The sequence below is a fragment of the Silurus meridionalis genome, chromosome 26 (assembly GCF_014805685.1).
Source record: "Silurus meridionalis isolate SWU-2019-XX chromosome 26, ASM1480568v1, whole genome shotgun sequence".
Lineage (NCBI taxonomy): Eukaryota > Metazoa > Chordata > Actinopteri > Siluriformes > Siluridae > Silurus > Silurus meridionalis.
Window position 1 is genome coordinate 1,493,792 of NC_060909.1, and position 25,000 is coordinate 1,518,791.

The following is a 25,000-nucleotide window of genomic DNA, read 5'->3' on the forward strand; positions in this document are numbered from 1 at the left end:
GGTCACATGACTTACCTCCATCCACTACCTTCTTAAAGGAGCTCCGGTCACATGACTTACCTCCATCCACTACCTTCTTAAAGGAGCTCCGGTCACATGACTTACCTCCATCCACTACCTTCTTAAAGGAGCTCCGGTCACATGACTTACCTCCATCCACTACCTTCTTAAAGGAGCTCCGGTCACATGACTTACCTCCATCCACTACCTTCTTAAAGGAGCTCCGGTCACATGACTTACCTCCATCCACTACCTTCTTAAAGGAGCTCCGGTCACACGACTTACCTCCATCCACTACCTTCTTAAAGGGGCTCCGGTCACATGACTTACCTCCATCCACTACCTTCTTAAAGGGGCTCCGGTCACACGACTTACCTCCATCCACTACCTTCTTAAAGGGGCTCCGGTCACATGACTTACCTCCATCCACTACCTTCTTAAAGGGGCTCTGGCCGCTAACATATAATACATTACTGCTAAATTCAAACCCCAAAATGAGCAAAATGAAGAAACAACAACACAGTGGATTCATGTTTATTATTAGATTTAGAAAATACCAGTTTTTATGGTTGTATCATTTTATTTTGTTGTATTTATCCACCACACATTAAAGGCCAGTCCGTGAAAATATTGTCTGACATTAAACCGCTCCGTGGAGCAAAGAGGTTTGGGTACCACTGCTCTAGACGACTGGGGCAAAGCATCTCCAGAACTGCAGCTCTTGTGGGATGTTCCTGGTCTGCAGTGTTCAGAATCTATCAAAACTCCAAGGAAGGAACAGTGGTGAACCAGCGACAGGGTCGTGACGAGTTCCTGTAGCTCACGCTATTGATGCTCGAAGGGTCAGAACTCTTTAAGCAGCAAAAGGGGAACCAACACAATATTAGGCAGGTGGTCATAATGTTATGTATAGTTCCATAGAATGTATATAGTTTCCTTTCAGTCTCGGGATGAAGTGATGTTGGAAAAAAATAAAGAACTAAAAAGGTAAAAAAAAAAAAGAATAGTCAAACTGATGGAGCTGCATGGTTTTATTTTTATTATTTTTTATATCAATTTGATTGAGACCAGAAGCTTCAGACGTCCAGTGATATCTTTGCATGCGTATTATTTGTGGGCCGAACCGAGCCATACTTTATCCTAAAACCCGGGTTCACTGTAATTATCCGTCACACCAGTGATCCCTGTGATGTGCTCACTGTGTGCAGAAAACAAACACATGGAGGTTTTTTCCTATGCAGGCCTTGTGTGAGAGCTTGCTGAGGAACCAAGCACCTGACTGTGTACTTCACACTCTGACTGTGGGATATGGTGGTGACATCATTTATTTATCGTGTTCTCGTGTTAGTGCCTGAGAGAGAGAAAGAGAGAGAGAGAGAGAGAGAGAGAGAGAGAGAGAGAGAGAGAGAGAGAGAGAAAGAGGGGGTTGGGTTGAGTGACAAGGAAGGCAGATGTTCGTTTCCCAGCAGTTCACCTGCACTCACAACATCAGATCTCTCCGTCTACCACTGAGGAACACACACCACACACAGGTTGCAGGTGTGCCGATGGTTAAACAGTCAAAATGGGGAGAATTAACTGAAGAAAAAAAAGATGGTGGGAGGCAGAAGAAGGAGAAGTCGTTCGTGCTTTTCTTTAGCCAAAAGAACAGCTGGGGGAATATTCAACTCTAACCATGGGGGGAAAAACACCTTATTGCATTCATATTCAAATTCAGCTTGACGTCTTTGTGTGTGTGTGTGTGTGTGTGTGTGTGTGTGTGTGTGTGTGTGTGTGTGTGTGTGTGTGTGTGTGTAATGCAAGCTTTATCCATATTTATACTGCATGAAAAAGAAGCATGCAGGTCTTTTGTTGTACAAGTAAATACGCCGCTATTTTAATAAGAGCCTGTCAGAGCAGAACAGTCCAGAGGAGCCTGAAGCTGTAACCATCTCACAAAAGCACAGAGCTGCACACAGGAGAACTGGACAGTGAATGAGTGGAAGAAAGTCCAACTGGGACATTTATGTCTCTAACAGAAGAACTTGTGTAAAAAGGAGAAGAGGAGAGAAGATGTGATCAGACTTCGTCACACATGGAGGTGGAAGTTTAATGGTTTGGGGTTGTTTTGGAAGGTTCTGGAAAGTAAAAGTGAACCAACATGACTCCCATTCCAGACTTCATCACCATGCAGTTCCATCTCAACCACGGCTCATTGAAAGCGACTTCACCGTACAACAAGGCGATGAGGCGAAGCGAGGAATACGTCCGAACTCTGTAAGAGTTATTTACAGAGCAGACAGACGTCTGGAGTGTTTATCTGTCAGGAATTGACCTGCCCAGACACTGCACCTCAATCCTACTGAACTGCTCAGAGATGAACAAGAAAATCTCCTACTAGAGAAGAATACTTTTGGTGAGTTTTACAAGAGGCACGGAAGATGTTTGGAGAAACAAACGGATGCTGAGAGTGTGTAAAGCTGTTTTAAATGCTCAGGGAGGATTTTTCAATGAGACGAAAGAGGAACATCTGGAGATTTGTTTGGTCAAAGTAAATCTTCATAGCGCTACAGTATGGAATTTGTTGCATCGTCTCTTAAAAACCATAAAATGCTTTTCACATCACTGAAATACACTAAGGACCAGCTTTAACCTCAAATGCATTTCTATGTAGGTATAAAGCATTACATATATGTAAATTAGGTATGTATGAAATGCTACACACTGCACACACACCCTGTATTACAGTAGCTGTTCCTCAATCCAGGTTCGATACACTACATCCATACACTATACACCTTTGGGAGGGACGCCTCATATTAAATACTAGCCATTATGCCGGCTCTGCAGGGAGTCAAAGCTGTTGTGGAAGTCCAGAGCAACACAGCATGCTGGAGATATCTCCAGAGTTTGATCTTAAGCTCAGTTTGCTGTCCGTATGAAATTTCTGTGTACGTTCTTTCCATGTCTGTGTGGGCTTGTTCCAGGTTTTTTTTTGGTTTCCTACTACCTCTGAATAACATGGCAGCAGGTGAACTGGTTATGTAAAGGTGTGTGTGTGTGTGTGTGTTTGTGTGTGTGTGTGTAGGTGTGTGTGCATGGAGTTCATGATGTACTCGCATCTTATTTATCACACAGTGTTCCCAGGATAGAATCCACAACCCTGATCAGGAACATTGCAGCGCCTTTATCAATGGATCAAAGCAGCTTTACAGAGATAATTCAGTAGGAATGTATCAATTGTTTCTTATAATTTCAATTTTATCTCTAATCAGCGAGTAAGTGCCGACTGTGGTGAAGGAAAAACTCCCTGAGATGGTATGAAAAAACCTTGAGAGGAACCAGACTCAAAAGGGAACCTACCTTTATCCTCAAAATTGAATGTCTATTCATTCCAGTTCCAGTTTTTGCTCTAGAGTTTAAGTTGAAGCTACTGTTCTCACACGGTGTACTGGACATGTTTCTGATGTCTCCATACCTAAAGTCTGAACAACCACCAGCGAGCTTCTGAGTGAACCATAATAATAGTCTTAGCAACTCTTTACATTTATTTATCTAGTTATCTTTAGTAGGAAGGAGGAAACCAGGGAACCTTGAAGAAACCTGTCTGTATATATGTAGAAGAATGTATGACACGGCGAACACACAGTAACCAGAGCTCAGAACCAAAACGTACACTTGTGAGCGTGTCACACGTTTTCTCAGTCGCGGATTTGTCTAGCAACACTTTCTAGTGAACATTGTTGTCTTGACCTAGACCCAAGCGAAGACTGATCTGATTTTACAAAGGCCACAAACTACCTGTCTTTATTGTGGGTGGGAGTTCGAGCAGATGTGGGGAAACAGCGGCACCTAGCGACTTTCAGAGGCACTGCCATTTTATATATATATATATATATATATATATATATATATATATATATATATATATATATATATATATATCTCTATCAGACCGAACACAATACAAACTTGACTTTATAATAAATATTTACCTATTATAATAAAGCATCTATCAAACATGTAAATCAATTTAAATAATAAGCAATAGTGATAAATATGAGTTATTAAAAGTAATGTATACATATACATACATACATATATATATATATATATATATATATATATATATATATATATATATATATATATATATATATATATATATATATGTATGTATATGTATATGTATGTACTGTGTGTGTGTGTGTGTGTGTGTGTGTGTGTGTATAAATGCTGCTATTAAATTGTATTAGAATATATAAATATAGAATATATGCGGTGTGTTTTTAAAAAAGAGAAAGAGAAAGGGGAACGAGAGAGTTTATTTTTGTGTCAGTTGTAAGAGAGAGAGAAAGAGCGAGAGAGAGAGCGAGAGAGAGAGAGAGAGAGAGAGAGAGAGAGAGAGCCCATCCTCCTCTCCAGATGGTGTTTTAAACTCTGACTGAAGCTCCACAGACGCACAGAGCCATTAGAGCCAGTGGCTTCACACCACCGAGACACTGAGAAGAAGAGAAGAAGAGAAGAAGAGAAGGAAAGGAAAAAGGAGGAAGGCAGAAACGGCGATAGAACAGAACAGTACAGAAGAGATCCGATCCAAATAGATCCGATTCGATCCGATCAGACGGGATGGTGGGAGCTGAAGCGGCACAGGATGTTGAAGCTCAGATGCTCCGGGTTCACTGAGTCGGGATTACGCGGATAAACCGAGTTTAAAACCTGATACACACCTAAAGATCCGGTTTATTTTATTAATTGATTTTTGCTCTTTTTTTGTAATTATTTGTTTTATTATCTCTGGACGGATTTTCTGCAGCAGAGGAACACAAGGCACACAGGACCGCTTTTATCCTTCTCCAACTCGGGCTGTGATTCCAGCCTCTGCGCGCACCGGGACTCCGCGTCTTTCGGGTTTTCTTCTTTTTTTTGCGGAATTATTTGCGCTTTATTGTGTCAGACGCCGCCTTCAGAGTGACAGCGTGCAGTAATGACATTCTCAGCGTTTCTTCATCCATCTGAGCTGAACGCACAGGAGTGCGCGTGTTTACTCTTATCCCATGTCCAGATTTAAAAGAAAACTTTTTTGAAAAAAGAAAAAAGAAAGAAATATATTTTTCTTATTTCGCGCACTTTCAGCGCAAAAGCTGGAGCAAGAAATCGGCATCAATACAAACAACAACAACAACAACACACAAAAGGATCATTTATACCAAAGACTGTCTTTAAGACTGAAACTCTTTCGGCTTTACTCTTTTTTCTTTTTCTTTTTTAATATATAAACAAGAACAACTTTAATGTGAAGACTGAATACCTCTGTTTTTACAAGATTAGAAACAGGTTCGCATCCAAAGGGGGAAAAAAATCAGACTGATAAATAAATTAAAGCTATTTCTTTCCTATCCGTGAAGGAGGTTCTAATTTTTTATCCTTTTTTTCTTAATACAACATTAATTTTTTTTTCTTTTACAAACGCCATAAAACTGAAGCGCTGTGAAGGAACTTGGAATACATTTTACTTCCTTTGACCTTCATAAAGTAAGTCAGGATTTTTAAGATCAATTTGTATAGCTGGAATAAATATAATGGCGTGTGTGTGTGTGTGTGTGTGTGTGTGTGTGTGTGTGTGTGTGTGTGGTTTCATTCATTCTTTAATAGCAGTGTTCATATAAATGCAGTACAAAGGTGCCATGATGCCACATATGATGATGATGATGATGAAATTCTTATGTAAAGAAGTCAAAAATGCTTCTCCTCAATCATGAACCTTAAGCAGAGAAAAGTTGCTCAGAAAAAATCAAACGGCTTCTGATATCACAATCATCTACATAATTGTAAAAATCACATCAGGAATATTCCTCTTTGTAGACTTTCGGCTGATTTTTGTGTATTTTTTTTGTTTGTGTATTAAATTTGCTAATGTGTTGGTGTAACATTAGCTGAGATGTCATCTCTGGTGACTTCGGACCTCCACAGGAACCCAGGCTAAGGCTTTAAAGCTCCCATCATGAATGATAATTTAGAGGAGCGTAGCCTTCAAGACCATGTGTATGGTGGTGTAGAAGAACAAGTAGCATATATTGTATGATGTGAATAGAATGCTTTAGCTCCTGCACTGGGATCTGATGGTGTCCTGGATATCTGTAGGAAATGCAGGATTGTAGATGTAGATGTAGATGTGGAGTTATCATCTGGTAAACGTCTGGTTTAATAATTTGATCATGCACCATGGATGAGGAAATCAGAGATGCATTATAAGTGCACCATGAGATCCGATCCACCGATGTATTATTATATTGGTGCCGTGATTCCAGTGAAACATGAAGGATGCTGTGTCTGAAGTTGTGAACTTGGAGATGCTGATGGGGGAAAAAAAAGTTGCCATTGTATTTAGGTTAAAAGAGGAACATCAGAAAAGTCCGAATGGAATTGTATAATCTCAGGTCAGATTGCTTCTCGGACGATTCTGCGAGCGAGAGCTTCCTGATGATCTCAGAAAGACGTTCTGTATAACGCAGACGTGATGAAGGAACGTTGAAACAGCCGAAGCTGTGTGTTCCACCTGAGCTGTGAAAGATAAAAGAACGCCAGGGCTCATACGGTAAACCACAGGAACCGCAGCACTTTCTCCCACGCGGCGTCGTTCTCACTTCAAACGCCTCCTCGATCGATGCACTTTCTTCCAAATGCGCCTGTAATGTGGGGCGTTTTCATCTCGCCTGCCACTTTACTCTCCGGCGGACGCTGGTAAAGACGGCCTGAATTATTGAAGCGCTGACCGTGGTCCTCGTAAATAGATGGACGACTAAAGGTGAAACCACGGCGTGACCTCAGGGCAGGTTATGAAGCTTTACCACACACACACACACACACACACACACAATCGAGAAGTACAGATAGCTTTTATTTCACTGCCACTCCATCACCAAGTGCGTCTTCGGAAAGCCAAGCCGTTCATTACTCTGTTGTAGTGTTTATTTCATCCATCTTCCTGCCACCATTAACAGATTTATACTCTAACGTCTCAGTTAAATATACAGAGCTGAAGATGAATGGACCATGAATTGGCAGAGCGTTCGAACTGGCCTGGTTTCATGGGTTTTACAGACTGCTCCGTGACATCAAGTTACCCCCCCGCCCCCTTTTTTTTTTTTTTGACGGATGGCTGCTTCTTGCACTCAATTAACCCGATTCACTGTTCATCAGGAGCGGACATATGCTAAATATGTTAGAGTGAAGGACATATGAAGAAAGAGTGCTGCAGGAACCTGAAGAGACTGTTTTTTTTATCGAGCGGAAAAGTGCACGCAAGGACCATGGACTGGGTTCAGGAGATGTTCTGGATGTTCTGGTGATATACTTCAAGATATGCTTTAATAAATATCCTCCTACTTTGGGCGTGAAGATATTTGGAACTTCAGAGTGTCAGAATACACCCTGCAACACTTTCTGTCTCTGTCTCTTTGTCTTTCTCAGCTTTTTAAATTATTCAGTGATCAATTTCAGCTCGATCAGGACACCGTCACAAGGTCAGGTAGAAGAGGTGAAGCTCTCGTCTTGTTTCGGATACCGTGTGGATATTAATATCTCCAAAGCCTGCAGGACACAAGGACACTAAACCATCTCGAGGAAGTCAAATCGCACCAGGTTTTCCATTCCCCGAGTGTTCAGGAGAGGTCTGGGTCTGGGATTGGCCAGTTTTGTTGCAATATAGTTGGAGGAATATATACAATAGTGCAATATAATTCAGTGATATATCTCATATATAACATGCAATAATACCAACTTCATTAGTGTTAAATAACTCAACAAGTTCTACAGATAAATCACTCTTCCTGCAGTCATTGATCCTTCATCCCCCTTTGTGCAGAGCACAAAGCAGATGCAGTTCTTATAAATTATAAAACAGAAATAACACCCGTATTGTGTACAGACACACAGGAAAGGCCGTATCCGGGCGTGGTGCCGCCGAGGCCGCGGTCCTGACCTACAGCGTGTGCGTGCGGCCGCAACGCTGCTGCCGGTGGTAATTACTGTAATTTGAGAACGGCTGGTGCAGGTGGAATTTGCCGTGGCACAATTAACGCGAGGAGCAGATGGCCGTGGGCGGGAGACGAATGGATGGGAGCAAGCAGAGTCAAGACGGAGAGACAGAGAGGTGGAGGGAGGGAGAGATAGAGGACCGAACGGAGAGATGCAGTCAGGTGGTCAGCAGAACGTTCACACACCTGGACTGAAAGCTCTGACAGGTTATACAGTGTGTGGTGGTTACGCCATCACCTTGTGAAATGTTTTAGGTTTGTTTTGATCGTGTTTAATCACAGCATTTTTTTTTATAGAATTTTTTTTTACTATATTAGAATATTAGTTGTTTTATGAGAAAGTATACTTTGGCGACTTTCGAAAGCTTCTAAATGCCCAGAAAAAAATATCTAAATATAAAAAATTTAAATATATATAAAATATAAATAAAATATAAAAAATTTAAACATATATATATATATATATATATATATATATATATATATATATATATATATATATATATATATAAATGCTAATAAAAATAATAATGAATTATGTTATGCTAATATTTTTTATATCAAATCTTTTTTTTTTATTAAAATCTATATATAAAACTCACCTTTACATGATTATTTGCACTACCTCACTTTATATACCCTGCACAAATGATTTAGTTTAGTTATTATTATGTCTTTATCTTTATTTTATTATTATTACATTTTTCTAGTTGTTATAGTTTGTCATATGGCAAATTTCTTGTGCATGCAACCAGAAGATTCTGATTTTGATTCTGATTCTATATTGTGCAGCCGTGATACTGACACCTGGCGTGTTTTCTCCGTGTTCGCATGTATTTTAAGAACAAAAAAACACTAATCAAACAAAATGAACAAATTAATCCTAAATATTACAGGACGGTAAATAAAATGACAGGCGTTGCGGTTCTACGTTTCCATGAGTTTATATGACACACTCTGGTGATTTCTAACTTCTGATATTTACCGCTTTTTTATTTGCGTTAAATGTAAAGCATGAGGTTGAGTAGATGTAAAGAGGCTGTAGTGTATCATCAGGGCGTGTAACAGTGTTACGAAGTGTAATAACACTATTATTATTAATATGTCGGATAAAAGCTAGTGATTTATTACCTATATAAATAGACAAAGAGGGAGGGGAAAGTGGGTGGAGCTTCTAGCTATCTAGGTGCTAAAGAAAATTAGAGTAGACTTTTTATACTATGAGAATTTGTGTTTGTGTGTGTGTGTGTGTGTGTGTGTGTGTGTGTGTGTGTGTGTGTGTGTGTGTGTGTGTGTGTTTCCACGTCAACTAACTTTTCTTCCCATTCTGAGTAGGCCGGCAGATTATACGCTTTATACACCAAACACACCATGTTTAAGACACACACACACACACACACACACACACACACACACACACACACACACACACACAGAGAGGGTTCTTCCTGGCTTGGTGTTGTGTGTTAAGTGGAGATCTGGGGTCCAGGGTGAGCCCAGTGTGAGGAAATGAATCTCAGACAGTGAAAATGATTTTCATTCATACCCCGATTTTATTTTTCCGCTTTCATCTGTCTGGCAGACGACGTAGAAAAAAAAGAAAAAGCAAAAAAAGAAAGAGAGAGAAGAATACGTCTGGAAAAGTCATCTATGCTGTTCAGCAGGCAGGAGAAGATCCAGGCTGGGTGAAACACAGCACTAGACAGAAATCAGGGAGGCGGGTAAATCAGTTGAAATGTAATCCGGTGCTCCTATTAGCTGTTAAGTTTTGATTGACAGCTCGAAGTAGCAGCATAGACCAATTAGAGGCCTGGAAATGGATTTGCTGATGGTATCGATCGATCGTGTGTGTGTGTGTGTGTGTGTGTGTGTGTGTGTGTGTGTGTGTGTGTGCTTCGAAAAGCATGGTCCAAACAGTAGTTTACCTGGTCATAGTGAACCGGTTTGAACTGGTTAAAGAGTCAGAAGAACAGTTTGATAACGTACAGATGTTCAGCGTGCAGCTTTGACCTGGTTTGTCCTTCAGAACGGTGGGAAAGTGTGCGTGCAGCGCGCCGTGTCCACGCCGCAGCACATGTGTTTGGCATTAGTGTGACACGCCGGCTCCTCCAGGGAGCGAGGGAATGTCAGAGTGATGCAGCTCCCAAACATCTGGAGTAAGGAGAAAGGAGAAACGCCGACGCCAGTGTGGGAGCTGAGAGCTTCGATCGCAGAGGAAACCACATCACGCTCAAGACGTCTCACTCCATCCTTCCATGTCTATCCGTTTGTGTGTGTGTGTGTGTGTGTGTGTGTGTGTGTGTGTGTGTGTGTGTGTGTGTGCGTGTGTGTGTGTGTGTGCGTGCATCCATCTGTGATTCATCACGTCAACCACGATGAAACCCGATCGTAATCAATAAGACGCTACACGAGAGCTGATCTAAGACGTCCAAAAATCTCCAGACCTTCTGCTGCATCTTCTACACTTCATTTAAAAATGTTCTTTGAAAAAAACATTGTGTTGGTACTTTACTTGTTCTTCAGAAGTACATCATTAGTTCTTCAGTGGTTTTCTGGGTGATAAAATTACGAAACTGTCCACCACGATCAGAGGTTCTTCTCGGACAAAAATGTCTACTTTGTGAAACCGAACTGTCTGCTCTTCTAAACTTCATCTTCAGCAGTTTGTCCAGACGTTTTTCAAACGTCTTAATGCGGTGGTCTGCATTGGTTCTCAGGCAGTGCTTCAGGGGTTCTTTAGCTGTTCCTCAGCAGTTCTTTAGCGATTCTTTGTGGGTTCTTCAAAGGTTCCGCATTCCTGGTGTTACGAAATTTTAATCGTACTATCGCTCTATGTGACTTCTTGCAAAACCACACTCTAACGTCTCTCTCTGAAGACTCTCGTCTCTCCACACTGCTCAGTTTCGTTCTCCCCGAGCAGGAGCATCATAAACTTTATGCTAATGCTCCTGCATGGTGAAAGAGAGATAAGCGAATGATTCAGAGAGACGCAGGATGAGTTGTCAGCGCGGGTCGAGGCGCGGCGGAAACATCTGGAATAATCCGTGCTTGGTAGCAGCTTCTCTCTTAATCAAATGGAGGGAAGTTTATAGTTCTGCTCTCTCACTGATAAAGAGCCTCACTCTCTCTCTTCATTCTCTCTCAGCCTCGCACGCCCGCAGGCAGGCAGGCAGGCAGGCAGGCAGGCAGTTATCAAAGAGGCCGGAGCAGTGATAATTCCAGATGGAGCTCAGTTATTAAACATTCACACACACACACACACACACACACACACACATGTAGACATAATTCCACACACTGAATCATGACGATGAGGCTCGGTGTTCTGTCTCTCCCTCTGTCTCTTAATTTCTCACTTTCTCTCTCCCTGCATGTCTCTCTTTCTCTTTCTTATTCTCTCTCTCTCTCTCGCTCTCTCTACCTTTTTCTGTGCCTTACTCCCCTTTATCTCTGTCTGTCTGTCTGTCTGTCTGTCTCTCTGTATGTGTGTCTTTCTGTCTCTCTATATCTATCTGCCTGCCTGCCTTCTCTCTCTCTCTCTCTCTCTCTCTCTCTCTCTCTCTCTCTCTCTCTCTCTCTCGCTTTCTCTCTCTGTTAATTTCCTACTTTTTCTGTCCCTATTTCTCTTCTTTCTCAACCTTATTCGCTCTCTCTTCTCTCTCTCTCCTCCTTTACCACCCCATGTTGTCTTCCTTTTCTCGAATATCAAATTTTTCCTACTTGTGCTGTCCCTTTGCTTTGTTTGATCTCTTTTCTGCCTTCCATGTCTCTCTCTCTCTCTCTCTCTCTCTCTCTCTCTCTCTCTCTCTCTCTCTCTCTCTTTCTCTCTCTCTCTGACTCTCTCTCTCTCTCTCTCTCTCTCTCTCTCTCTCTCTATCTTTCGTTCTCTGACTCTCGCTTTCTCTCTCTCTCTCTCTCTCTCTCTCTCTCTCTCTCTCTCTCTCTCTCTCTCTCTCTTTCTTTCTCTCTCTCTCTCTCTCTCTCGTTCTCTGACTTTCGCTTTCTCTCTCTCTCTCTCTCTCTCTCTCTCTCTCTCTCTCTCTCTCTCTCTCACCTCCTAGTCCCTTTGTCTTCCTTTTCTACCATTACACTTTCTGTCTTTCACTTTTACTGGCCCTGTCTCTTTATTCTAATCTCTCTCTCTCTCTCTCTCTCTCTCTCTCTCTCTCTCTCTCTCTCTCTCTCTCTCTCTCTCTCTCTCTCTCTCTCTCTCTCTCTCTCTCTCTCTCTCTCTCCATCGTGCGTTTGTGCAAATTAAACGCCGTTATCAGGTGGAAACAGAAGTGCGATCCCGTCATCCCTCGCACGGATCTGAGCCGAGCTCTGCCCCATCCGCACTCTAACACACTCTAATCTGCAGCGCGCGACTCTTTCAGAACTGATAACGCATTGTTCCTTCATTCAGAGCACAGCTGAAGGACATTCGCTTTTTCCCCCATAAAAAAAAAAAAAGAAAGGAAAGAACGGTTCCTGCAGCTCTCTTCTGGAATCTTCTGCAAAACGATTCTCCACAAAAAACACCAAATTCACTTCTTCTACATCGACCTGCCTGGGATTGGTTTGCCGTCGACTGTCACAAGTCCATCAGATGTGAATGAGTCAGACGAGAGACGGAAAGATGGACACTGAGTCCATCAAGAACAGGGAGGAGAAATGAGAGGAAAGAATTAAGAGCCAGATGAGAGGAAGAGAAATGAGCTGGAAGTAAATGAATGAATGAAGGATGAGTGAAATGGATAATATATACATTCACACATTCAGAGGTTCTTTGGGAGTCTTTAGGTGGTTCTTCAGAGGGTCTTTCAGTGGTTCTTAGGTGGTTCTTTACCACTTATTTTAGTGGTTCTTAGCTGTTTCTTCAGCAGACTTTCAGACGTTTTTTCAGCAGTTCTTTTAGTGGTTCTTTGTAGTTCTTTACCAGTTCTTTTAGTGGTTCTTCACTAGATCTTCAGTTGTTTTTAGGCAGTTCTTCCCAATTTTTTTCTGTGTGCATGAACACAGACACACACCCACACACACAAACACCTTCTGAATCACCCCATTATTTTAACTGTTGATCAAAAATCTCTTTGTGGTGGGTGTGTGTGTGTGTGTGTGTGTGTGTGTGTGTGTGTGTGTGTGTGTGTGTGAGTGAATGGTTATTTTTTCGAAGAGAGCAGTAAAGAACAGCTCTCTGCAGTTAAGAAGCAGAACATCATGTAACACACAGCTGCTCTGTGTGTGTGTGTGTGTGTGTGTGTGTGTGGGTGTGTGGGTGTGTGGGTGTGTGTGTGTGTGTGTGTGTGTGTGGTGTGTGTGTGTCAGAATAGGGGAGCAGATTTCAGTCTTTTGTGCTCCATAAATCAGGAAGCCGCGATGACGCAAGAGGCAGAGCAAACACGAGCAACACTGGACTGCAGCTGGACTGAGAGAGCGAGAACGAGAGAAACAGAGAGAAAGAAAGAGGGAGAGCATGAGGGATGTAGGGATAAAATGCGGAGGAAGAACAGCTGTCAGAACCTGCATCGCACACCTGTCACACAGGAAGTGGGGCCATGGTAAGGCCACTGTTTCCTGGATACGGCTCCTGGGCGACACTCTCGGGAGATAGAGACAGACAGAACGAACACACACACACACACTCACACACACACACACACACACATACACACACACACACACACACACACACACACAATTTTAATGTACGAGCACCATCAGAAAACTTGAAGTGACCAGCAAGTGACATCAGAGTGAGTGACATGACAGATGGTCATCGTCCATATGCTGAACTGAGCGTAATGTATTTTGTGTGTATGTGTGTGTGTGTGTGTGTGTGTGATGAGCGCAGCTCGTTTTGCTTGGCACACACTCCTCTTTGTTTGTCAGGATTGTGAAGGCGGTTCCTCTGGAGGGCCTCGTTCCTAATTCCCAAGCCGCCCCTCTCGCTGCCTGTGTGCAATTAACAGAGTAATTAAAAGCTTGATGAGCTAATTGGTGTTGGTGAAGCTGCAGGTGTTTTGATTGGGGAGCTTGTTTGTGGAAGAGCGCAGCGTAAACACAATCCAATTGACTCTAATTTTTGCCAACGGTTTTCCCCATAATTTAAGTAACTCAGGCTTTCGGAGTGAAGTCGGGCCGAATCTACAGATCAAACTTCATCCATCTGAATTTCAGCACTTTCACGATCGGACAGCTACAGAAAAAAATATTACATATATTTATCAATAATCCACGACCCATACATTTACACACTCGGAGGTTCTTCAGCAGTTTTTCAGAGGTTCTTCAGTGGTTCTCAGGTAGTTCTTCAGCTGTTTTTAAAGAGGTTCTTTAATGGTTATATAATGGTTACCTCTTGAGAAATTGTATGTTTGTATTATGTTTTTTATTTGTCTTCTTGAATGCTGCCTTCGGGAAACAAATAAAGATGAACTGAACTGGTCCTTAGCTGGTTCTTCAGCAGTTCTTCAGCAGTTTTTCAGAGGTTTTTTAATGGTTCTCAGGTGGTTCATTAGCAGTATTTTTTAAGTTTGTCAATAGTTACCTCATGGAAGATCATGTTTGTATTATGTGTTTGAGTTGTCTAATGCTTTATGTGATATTCTTGTATGCTGCAACAAAATTGCCGTTAGAGAATAAATAAAGATGAACCGAACTGAACTGGTCCTTAGCTGGTTCTTTGGCAGTTCTGCCGCAGTTTTTCAGAGGTTCTTTAATGGTTCTCAGGCGGTTCTTCAGCAGTTCTTTTAGTGGTTCTTAACTGGTTTTTCGGCAGTGCTTCAGCTTTTTTTTAAGCAGTTTAAAAAAAAAAAATTTACAAAGCAACACAGGAGCATTGAGGATCGATTTAGACTGTACAACAGTCTGCAACAATTTTCAAGACCACAAGTTGCATTAAATCACTTATCACTGTATATCACAACAACGATAAACTGTAATGAATGGACATTCAGTGATGAGGATGAGGCTCCCTCTTGAGTCTGGTTCCTCTCAAGGTTTCTGCCATCTCAGGGATTTCACCACACATTTCACCAAACATACATTCTTCAATTACCATTTTATCTCCATAAAGCTGCTTTGAGACAATGTGCATTGTTAAAAGCGCTCTAAAAATAAAAGTGAATTGAATTGGCGTGTGATGGCAACAGTGAGCGCATCTTGCCAAGCCCTCACCCTCACTCGTTTCAACCATTTACCTGTTTTTCTGCTAAAGTTTACATACAGTATATATTTACCTACTTGAATTCATTTTGCAATGATTATTAAACGCGTTAAAGCTTTTTTATGGAAGGTTGCGAATGATTTGTATGGTTTGGAGGGGGTGGAGCATTGTGGTGGAAAGGCGGAGCCATTAGTGAGGTGGGGGAGGGGGACAAAAAGAATTTCACCTGGGGTGCAAAAAGGCTAGAAACGACCCTGATCATTAGTTCTTAGGCAGTTGTTCAACAGTTCCTCAGAGGTTCTGCAAAGGAATTTTAAATCATACTCGAATATTTCTTCATGTGATTTCTGACTTCTGCCATATCCACACACTCTAACATATTCTAGCGCACTCTACTCGCACACACACACACACACACACACACACACTTTCTGAATCATCTCATTTTTGAAACCCCTTGGCTATTTTCAGCCATCCAACAAACAAGCTGAGTGAAGGAATAAACAGGAAGTAGCACTAATTCAACCAGTACGCCTCCACAACATCTACAGACTCCTTCCTGGAACTGTACACTTTGGATAGCGGTCGTCCTCAAGACCATCTTCCCATCCCAGCAGCAGAATCAGAGCTCCTGCAAGGTCTTATCTCTTTATACATCACTCCTGGTGATTGATGAGCATGTAAATTCTTAAGGTGCGGTTCTTCTTGTTTTTCTTCTGACCAAAGGGAAAGCTTGATGATGATGAGTTCCTGGAGGGTCGCTTCTTTGTGATGATCAGTAATAAATGGATTTTGAGCAAAATCTGTTACCATGCTTTACATACCAGCAGAAGCTATGAGTCCATGGATCGAAACAATGCAGATTAGCATGTTCATACTGTGAAGAAATCTAGTGTAGAGATGAATTGCTTTTGGTGTCACTCTGCACATCCTTTTTCTTCTTGGCATTCACGTTCTTTATTGCAGAGCGTTTCCATCTTTTGACCCTGACACTCTGACAGCGGTACACGCTTCATCACCTTCCTTTCTTCCCTTTTGTCTCTTGTGCTTTGTTCCTCATCCTCGGGTGTTCCTCATCCTTCAGGTCTGTGCCTTCACATCGTCCAACTCTCACTGTGTGTGTGTGTGTGTGTGTGTGTGTGTGTGTGTGTGTGTGTGTGTGTTATTTGGCAGATGTGTCGGTGTGCCTGCAGTACTGTCAGTCCCCAGGTGGCTGCTGGGCTGTGTGTGTGTGTGTGTGTGTGGCAGTTATTGATGCTCAGGTGTGCAAGAGCTCTTTTATGGAGCCTCTGAATGGTGGGCTTGAAATCGTACACAAGCTCCACACACCGTGAACACATTCGGCGAGAAAACACACACACACACACACACACACACACACACACAGGTTTAGGTCAGAGTAAGCAGTGTGTGTGCGAAAGGGTGGTGTGAAACAGTGTGAGATTGTACTCCGAAAGCTCAGAACACATCACAGGTATGTTCGGTTCACATCAGGACAAGCCTAAAAAAACAACGGCTCACTGTGTGTGTTTGTGTGTGAGAGAGTGTTTGAGAGTGTGTGTTTGCGTAGCGTGTCTTCCACCACGTCCGTAGCGAGTGCCCAGTGCCGTCCTAACACTCTCCAGATGGACCCGGAGCTTCAGGGAGCTGTTCTTGGCACGGCCGTCCTCGGCTGAATGTCACAAATACTTTCCTTTATTTAGGAACGACTCGGCTGGAGGGAGGCGGGGAGCTCGAGTTTGGAAAGAGGGCGAATGACTTGCATACACAACATCTGGATTTTATTAGGAGCTGCTGGGAAAAAAATCAGAAAAGGAAGTTTTCTCTCTGTCTCTCGAACCTTTTTCGGGGAGAGCTGGACTCGGTGCGGCTGCCTAACAGCCGACCCTGCAGGGGAACAGATGGTGGAGACAACCATCAGACACGACGCAGGGAAAGAGGCATGGGAGAAATTTTTTTGGTGGGAGATTAGGCACACGGATTTCTAAATTTGATATCATTTTATTTGCATAAATGTTTGCCACCATTTTGTTTTCTAGAAAAGTAACTCACCATGGCGAGTTTTTCCTCTACGTCTTTGAAAAACAAATCTGAAAAATATTTTTCATCGTATCCTTTTAAACACTGTTGTCACTTAACATGCCTCTTTTTTGCTTCAGTAGATCCTTCAGACCCAATTTATGGCCTTCTCCATCCCTCCTTCCAACTCTTTTAGGGTTCCACGCCTCTTTGGATTTTTACTACAATTTTAATAAAAAGCACATTTTGACAACATGTGTATAAATGATTAATCCTCCCATGCTAACACTGTTTTCTCTCTGTTCCGTCTCACTATCGCTTCCCGGTGCATTGTGGGTTCTGGCAGGGTTCCTCACGCTGGCCCCTGTGTCCCACCATAGCGCCGTCTGACATTTGCACTGCTCTGCGTGACCTCGGCATTTTTTCTCACACACGTCGCCGTCTCAGAGGCTCTGGTTCACACACATTCTCTCTCGCTTTCTCTCTCTCTCTCTCTTTCTTTCCCTCTCTGGGGTCTGTTCGGCTTTTTGATTTAGCATTTATTGCTATCTTGATGTTTATTTTTTCGCTAAACATATTTGCTCAGCTGAGCTCGGTGGCCCGGTCTCACAGCATGCAGATGTCCCTCCCTCCCTCCCTCCCCTCCTGCTATATCGTTCAACAAGATCTGCAGCTGGAGATAAAATCCACGACACAAGCACGCTCATGGGTAAATAAACCTACAAATAAAGCTTCCATACGGATCTCTGTAATGGATACAGAAGCTTCATTTTAGCTTAAGTGATTCATCTCGTCAAGCACAATGGTACGATGGTCAGGGTAGGCGTAGAAGCATCATCATGGAAATGCTGATCGATTGACTACTCGCAAGTTTAGCAAGGAACGATTTGAGAAGGGATTCTGGAATCCAGAAGATAGCAATGAAGAAGAGTATCAGCAAGAAGATGTTGACTTTGAACGTCTACAAGCATAAAGAAAAAAAGAAATACTCATCACATATACATTACAGCAAAGTGAGCTTATTTCAGCTTCTTGGCCACGATACAGGGCCCCTGGAGAAGAGTAGAAGGTTAAGGACCTTGCCCAACAGTGGCAGCTTGGTGGATCGAGGGCTTGAACCTTCAAATATTTTAATCAGAGCTTTAATAATTGAACTCCCACTCCCTCTGCAATACAAATACAAGACAAGTAATCACCATGGTACGAGGTAATGTGGTCCACCATTTGGTATGGTGAATGGTAAAAACACAGAGACTGCCTTGGAGGACACCAATGTGGAAGGGCACCAATGTGGGAAAAATGTTGGACTTCTGATCAGAGAATTCCAGTCGCACCACCATTAGGCTGCCACTGCTGGGTCCTTGAACAAGGCCCATAACCATCCTTTTTGCTCGGCTGAAGAACTGAGATAACTGCTCTGGGAAAGGGCGTCTGCCAAATGTAAATGTAAATGCAATGCAGCCTCCTGAGGTATAGTGAGTTTGTAGTCAGTATATGTGTCAGTCAGAGAATTGTTAAGCAGCCAGGGGGGTGTGGATAGGAAGAATAGGTTCAGGGGTTCCCGGTGTCGGCCAGGCGGACGACTGAGATCCTGCTGTTTTGATGTGCTGCCCGTGTTTGTGTGGCATGACGGGGAGCAGATGTGGAAAGGCAGGCGGTCGGGCACAGTGCCAGAGCAGCTGGAAGAATTTAAAAACAACAGCATTCCTAGAGACTGGGGGAATTACAGAGCACGGGAGAGCGAGCAAGCAAGAGGGAGAAAGGAATAGAGAGAGAGAGAGAGAGAGAGAGAGAGAGAGAGAGAGAGAGAGAGAGGAAAAGAGGAAGAGAGCAAGGGAGGGGGATAAGAGAACACATATGGCAAGAGGGGAAAGAGACGGCAAGAAAGACAGGCAGTAGATGCTTTCTTTGTGTGGAAGTCAAAGGTACAGAACATTGCACAGAGCGAGTGTGGAAGCCAATGGAAGCCAGTGGCAGCACAAACAACACACACACACACACACACACACACACACACACACACGGTGTAAAGAAAAAAGTATCCCTCTTTTCTAAAAGCCTTGTCATTACACAATGGTTTCTGTTGCTGCTTCAGTAAAAGCACATGTCTACCGAACTATAAAAGCTCCACAAATAGCTCCGAATTACAAACTGAGGAACATTAAATTGGTCCATTTTAGCTGCCAAATAACTGTGGGTTTCCTCCGTAGTGGCCCGATAGACAGCGTGACGGGCCTGACAAAGTGGCGTAACGTCATTAGCGGAGAATTATACACACAGCTATGGAGCTCCAGGAGGTCCATTACAAACTCATCACACCCGGAGTAGATCCATTCAGCTTATTGATCTCACAGTGTGACTTCTCTTTAGAAGTGTGTGTGTGTGTGTGTGTGGTTCTGAGATGGAGAGTGGATGTGGATGTGTGAGCAGCAGGTTTGGTTGGGTCGGATCCAACCTGGCTAATCGAAATAAGCTGGATTCTTGTTTATGGGATGCTGTTACATGCTGGAATTAGATGTTTCGAGGAGATGATTGACAGCTTGGGCCAGATGCTTAGACTATCTGGAGAGTGAGGTACTTGATCATCATCTCTCTCTCGATCATGGTGAGAGTTTTCCTGTCCTTAGTCAGAGCACAGATGGTTCCAGATGGGGTTTATACATCGTGGACATATTAAAGTCTACAGAGCAGTGTGTGTTTTTTTGTCCTTTAGCTGGACAGATTAAACAGCTGTCTGTAATCCCACAGAAGATCCTCATGAGGAAGCAAAAGCAGGACATATGACTCTCTCTTTCTCTGTTTTTTAACTCCTCAACTAGCTCAGGGCCTTTTAGGTGAAGCTTGGACACTCCCGAAATCCCCCAGGACACAATGCAGTGGTTGCCAATAGAGATGAGGAGGTTCAGGATCCTCTTAGGAGCAAATTAGGTTCTGATTAAGGGCTGTGTTTCAAACAGGATGCTTTGCAGCATCATATACACACAGCAGAAAATGTCCCTCAGGAATCGGGTGACTTCCAGGTCCTGGTGTACAGTACCAGAATGATTTAGTATTTAGTTTTGGTTGCATTTAGCTAAACCACTTCAGGACTAAATGAATTATTGTCCTCCTAGCTCAAAGGCAACCAGGCATATCAGTGACAAAACTACTCAGTTCAGTTCGTCTCCAAATTTATGAATTCATCTGCGTGTGTCTGATTCTTTCTCTGGTGATGTAGCACGGGCTTGACTTGGGTGACAGATGGACACCGAGGTCTGTCTTTACCTGCCTACATTTGGCCATGGCACAGAGAATGTGCCCCACACACCCCTCTGCCCACACACACTGTATGCTCTGGCCTGGGGCTATTTTTGTCAGCAAGGGCATTAACTCTAACACCTGTTCTGTTTATTGCTCAGGGGCATTGGTCATGTTCTTAATAAATGCACTGCTAACAGGGACCACAATCCCATGGGTAGGATCTGGAGGAGAAAAGATTGACAACTTGGCACCATCAGCCGTTAAGCTTGTATCCTTTGGTTCAGCTTTGATTTACAAACTGTGGCTTCAACTGTTAGGTGATATTGGGCAACCGTACAATTGTTTTTACAAGGGACATCGACCAAGCAACTTCCAATAACCATCACTGTTCATTAGATACCAACATTATTTCATGAACCTTCATCAAATATCATCAACAAACACCAATAAGCATCAAAACATATCTATCAAACACCCAGCTACAGTTAACATGGACGACTGACTCTTTATTAACATTTACGGTGACTTACAATTATCTGATTCATACAACTGAGCAGCTGAAGGTTAAGGCCTTTGCTCAAGGGCCCAGCAGTGGCAGTTTAGATGCGGTGGGACTTGAACTCATGACCTTCTGATCCTTCTGATTTATAGAGGTTTCCAGACCAAGTGTGAATTGTGGAAACTTGCTTTCCATCTTGGCTTTCCTGATTTTTATTGGAAGACACTAATGTTCAGATTTGTGTATTATGGGGACCGACAGTGAGCACTAAACAGTTTCAGTTTGGAGAGCCTGGAGTGGTCTTGCAGTAGCCTGTTTTAGTCCAGTGCACTTTTCCTGTTTATGCACACCTGAGTCGACTTGCAAGCGTCCTTATAATTACCTGCTGAGTTAAAACAGGTGTGTTAGACCAAAGCAAATAAGCAGCACAGGAGATGCGAGGCATCGCTTGATTTTTTAGCTGAAAACCTGTGGTAGCAAATAATTTGGCAAAAAACCCACTGATGGAGCGTAGAGTGCCCCCTGTCTGGTTGCCTGCAGGAGTCGTTCTTTTGTGCCTTTTGAGCCCTGCAGCTGTTGTCCCAGTAAGGTCGAGCACTAATTATCTGCCTGTTAGCGGTTTGGCTGTGACCCTGTATGTTTGGTTATTTTTGCACTTGACAGTTCTGCTGATAGGAAATCAGGCCTGGAAACTGATGGGGGAGGATGTTTCTGAACCTGGTCTGGACAACCACACTGTCCAGGCATGTGTTTGAGCGTTTGAGCATGTGTGTGTGTGGAGGGTTTGTTGGAGGCCTTGCTGACCCAGTGGAAGGTGACAGGCGAATGGAGTAGAAGGCAGCTGATCCACAGTGAGTGACAGGCCTGAGACAAGAGGCGCCTGAAAGAGAGCCTGCTGCTCGACACATGCTCATGGAGACTCTCACACACACATACATATAATTATACCCACTTGTGAACACACACCATCATTTGCACACTTTATCAAGTATGCATAGCGTCTCGGGATTGTGCATCACACTGAATTCATGCACAAGCATATAGTAGACTTGAAAACTATACAAAGACCTGTCAGTTTATGAGCTCTGACAGCGATCCCATCTGTGTAAACGGTTCTCCTTTTAATGAGTTTTAAACCTGCTCCCCTCTTGAATCTGGACTCGTGACCAATCTCAGCCAGGTCTCTTAACTAGATTTACATGCTGACAGACTGCAAGTTACATGGAGATACTATTTCAGAGGCTGGTCTGTGTGTGAGGTGGTGGATGTGAAAAAGGGGGTCAGAAGGACAAACTGCCAGGAGGAGAAGCTGCCCTTTTTGCCCTCTGGAAAATAGGTGATAGCACCTGACTGGTGTCGACAGAGTGATTGAGCGAGTATTGGATTGTTTGCAAGATAGAGAAGGGTTGAAAAGAGGAGGAACAAGCAGGGAGCAAGTGCAAAAGATGTCCTTTGGAGTCTGATAACAGTAGGCTGTTTGTACAGGTTTTTTTACCTTGATTTACTCCAATGTCTCCACCCTGTCCTTTTGCTGATGACTGGCTTTGGAGGTTCAAGCTGCCCACATGTGGTTTTGCCATGGCACATGTAGCCACTCGCTTCATTATCAGAAGTTCTCTTTAAGCCAGGGATCCTCATGTGATGCAGCGAATCGAAATTGAATGTTAGAATGTAATACGATGTAAAATGCATCATATTTGACATCCTATTTGGGAAAAAACGTTTGGAAAATAAATTTACTGTGCTGTTATGTACATGTGAAAAATAAAGGCTCTTCTTCTTCTGAATCTTCCTCTTCAAATTGTAAGGCAAGCATCTGGGACTTTAGAAAAGAAGTTTCTTAATGGATGTAGATTCTTTGATGTACTGTTTGTGGACTCTATAATGGTTAGAGGTTATAGATATAATGATTAAAGGTAGATGTTCTGATTGGAGATGTTCCTCTTTGTAAGTGATGTAGACTTCTGTAGGAGTGTTTATGATAATGTTAGAAGAGGTTCTGAAAAGGTATAGACTCCATGAGGGATGTACATTCTTTGACTCTATGACAAAGCCAGTATGATGGGGAGGTGGTAGCTTAGTGGTCATTGGACTCTGGATTGGAATTTCAAATCCCAGCACCAACAAGCTGCCATTGGTGGGTCTTTGATCAAAGCTCCTATAACAAATGCTATAATTGGGACCTCTAACAAATGCTATAAATGTAAACATTAATGTGAGGTTGATGATGGAGATAGCCTCTTGTGACAGGTGTAGACTCTGAAGGAGGTTCTATGATGATGTTAGAGTATGTTCTGAAGAGGTGATGGATGTAGATTTGTTTAAGGCACTGAATGTAGACTCTATGACAAAGCTAATATGATAGAAGGTAGATGATGGTGCTAACCTACATCATCTCTGCAGTAGACTCTGTGGAAGGGTCTATGATGGGTGTTCTAAAGAGGCGTTCGGATCTCCGCTCCAGTGTGCACGGTGAAGAATGTTGTCCCACCAAGTGCATCAACTGACTGCCTGTGGTTTTTAAGAAGGATGGAGGTAGAGTCTTTGATGCTCCACACAATGGCAGATCCCAGATGTAGATTTAGTACATGTGAGAGCCTCTATAATGAAGATGGACTCGTTGTTGAAGCGTTGTTCTGTCCTAGTTGTGATGGATGGTTCTCCTCTGATCTTGTACTGATCTGTATCGTGGAGTTAAACTGGGATAATGATGTATACGAAATAATGGATGTATTGGTATTGCCCCTTTAGTGGATGTAGAAATGTGATGGATGGACATACACTGTGCTGGAGATCTACTCTGTGACTAAGGTGTGTTTTTGTAATGGATATAAACCCTGTGATGGACAGCAGCAGATCCAGCTGCACTTGTTACTGACAGTCAAGCTCCTGTGAGGGACGGAGGGAGGGGGGGTAGTTTCAGGAGCAGGGCAGAGGGTGGAGGACACTGATGGCAATGCAAGGACTTGCTGGGGTCCAGTGAGGGAATCCGTCAGCAGCAGCTGAGCAGGAGAACAGGTGGTACGCAATGTTTCCAACACAAGCAAAACGTATTTTCTCGCAGTGCCTTGACACGCTCTGCATATCCATCCGGCAGCGCCTCCAAACCTATAAAACACATTACAGGCTCAAGATGAAGACACTTCTATCAGTCTGCTCCTGGAATACTAAAGGAAATGACATTATCTGCTCTGTGAAATGTCAGCAATTTCGGGCTGGATTTTCAGCACATGACTATGTGTCCTGGAAAATGTTTTTTCCCATGCTGAAAATTATATTTCATTGAATGTCCTTTAATGTGTGCATCTGTTTTAATGTCTATAAAGGGCATTTATGGTTCCTGTGTGTGCATGGAGAAGTACAGGTGTTCACATCCTGCTTCAGATCATTCTAAGCACTCTCTCTCTTTTTGCAGGTAGCGCAGAAAGGAAGGTCGGAACGATGCCTGATTCACCAGCCGATGTGAAAACCCAGCCCAGGTCAACTCCGCCCACAATGCCACCCCCTCCACCTGCTGTGAGCCAAGCAGCCAATCGAAACGCCTCGTTCACACCTACAACCAGTAAGTAATCGCCTTATTGCTAAAGGGTTCGAAACAACTATAGATTGTATAATATTAGAGACGCAGTAGGCTGAAATCTGAATACAATCATACAATAATTTTGGGAAGCAATACAATTTAATGCATTACATGAAATCTGACGTGCCATGAATGTGTGAGTGTGTGCTTATGGGTGTGTGTTTCGGTATTGTGCTGAGTGCTACTCTGGTATTGTGAGGTGTGTTTCCAGGCTGCACTTCAAGCCGTGTGTATCTCGCTAACATGGCCAGACACATCTCTATACCCTATATAGCAATGACAGGCTGTGTGTGTGTGTGTGTGTGTGTGTTGTTTCACCTGTTGTGCTCGAAGCTCACCACTAAAAGCAGAGCACAAGTGCCCCGTCACATGATGAAGTCACACGTGTGCGGCAGTCTGGGACAGGGAGAGTGGGTGCTATCAAAAAGTTTCTAGACTCGTTCTGTTTACAAGAACTTACTTTTTTATCCATGTTTCCACATGATCACCTTAAAAATAGT

General features: G+C 43.0%; 1 protein-coding gene across 3 annotated transcripts in view; it reads left to right on the forward strand.

Annotated features, from left to right (window-relative positions):
• cbfa2t3 (CBFA2/RUNX1 partner transcriptional co-repressor 3) overlaps positions 1–25,000 on the forward strand; it is a 46,674-nt gene that overhangs the window by 5,931 nt on the left and 15,743 nt on the right. The window contains exons 1-2 of one of the 3 annotated variants that reach the window (XM_046840961.1): positions 4,422–5,514; positions 24,336–24,482. In XM_046840961.1, coding sequence (XP_046696917.1) covers positions 24,362–24,482 — 121 coding nt within the window. In that variant the 5' untranslated portion in view covers positions 4,422–5,514; positions 24,336–24,361. Of the gene's footprint in view, positions 1–4,421; positions 5,515–15,831; positions 15,856–24,335; positions 24,483–25,000 lie in introns of those variants that run through there. The other 2 variants (XM_046840962.1, XM_046840960.1) reach the window with 2 other exon arrangements.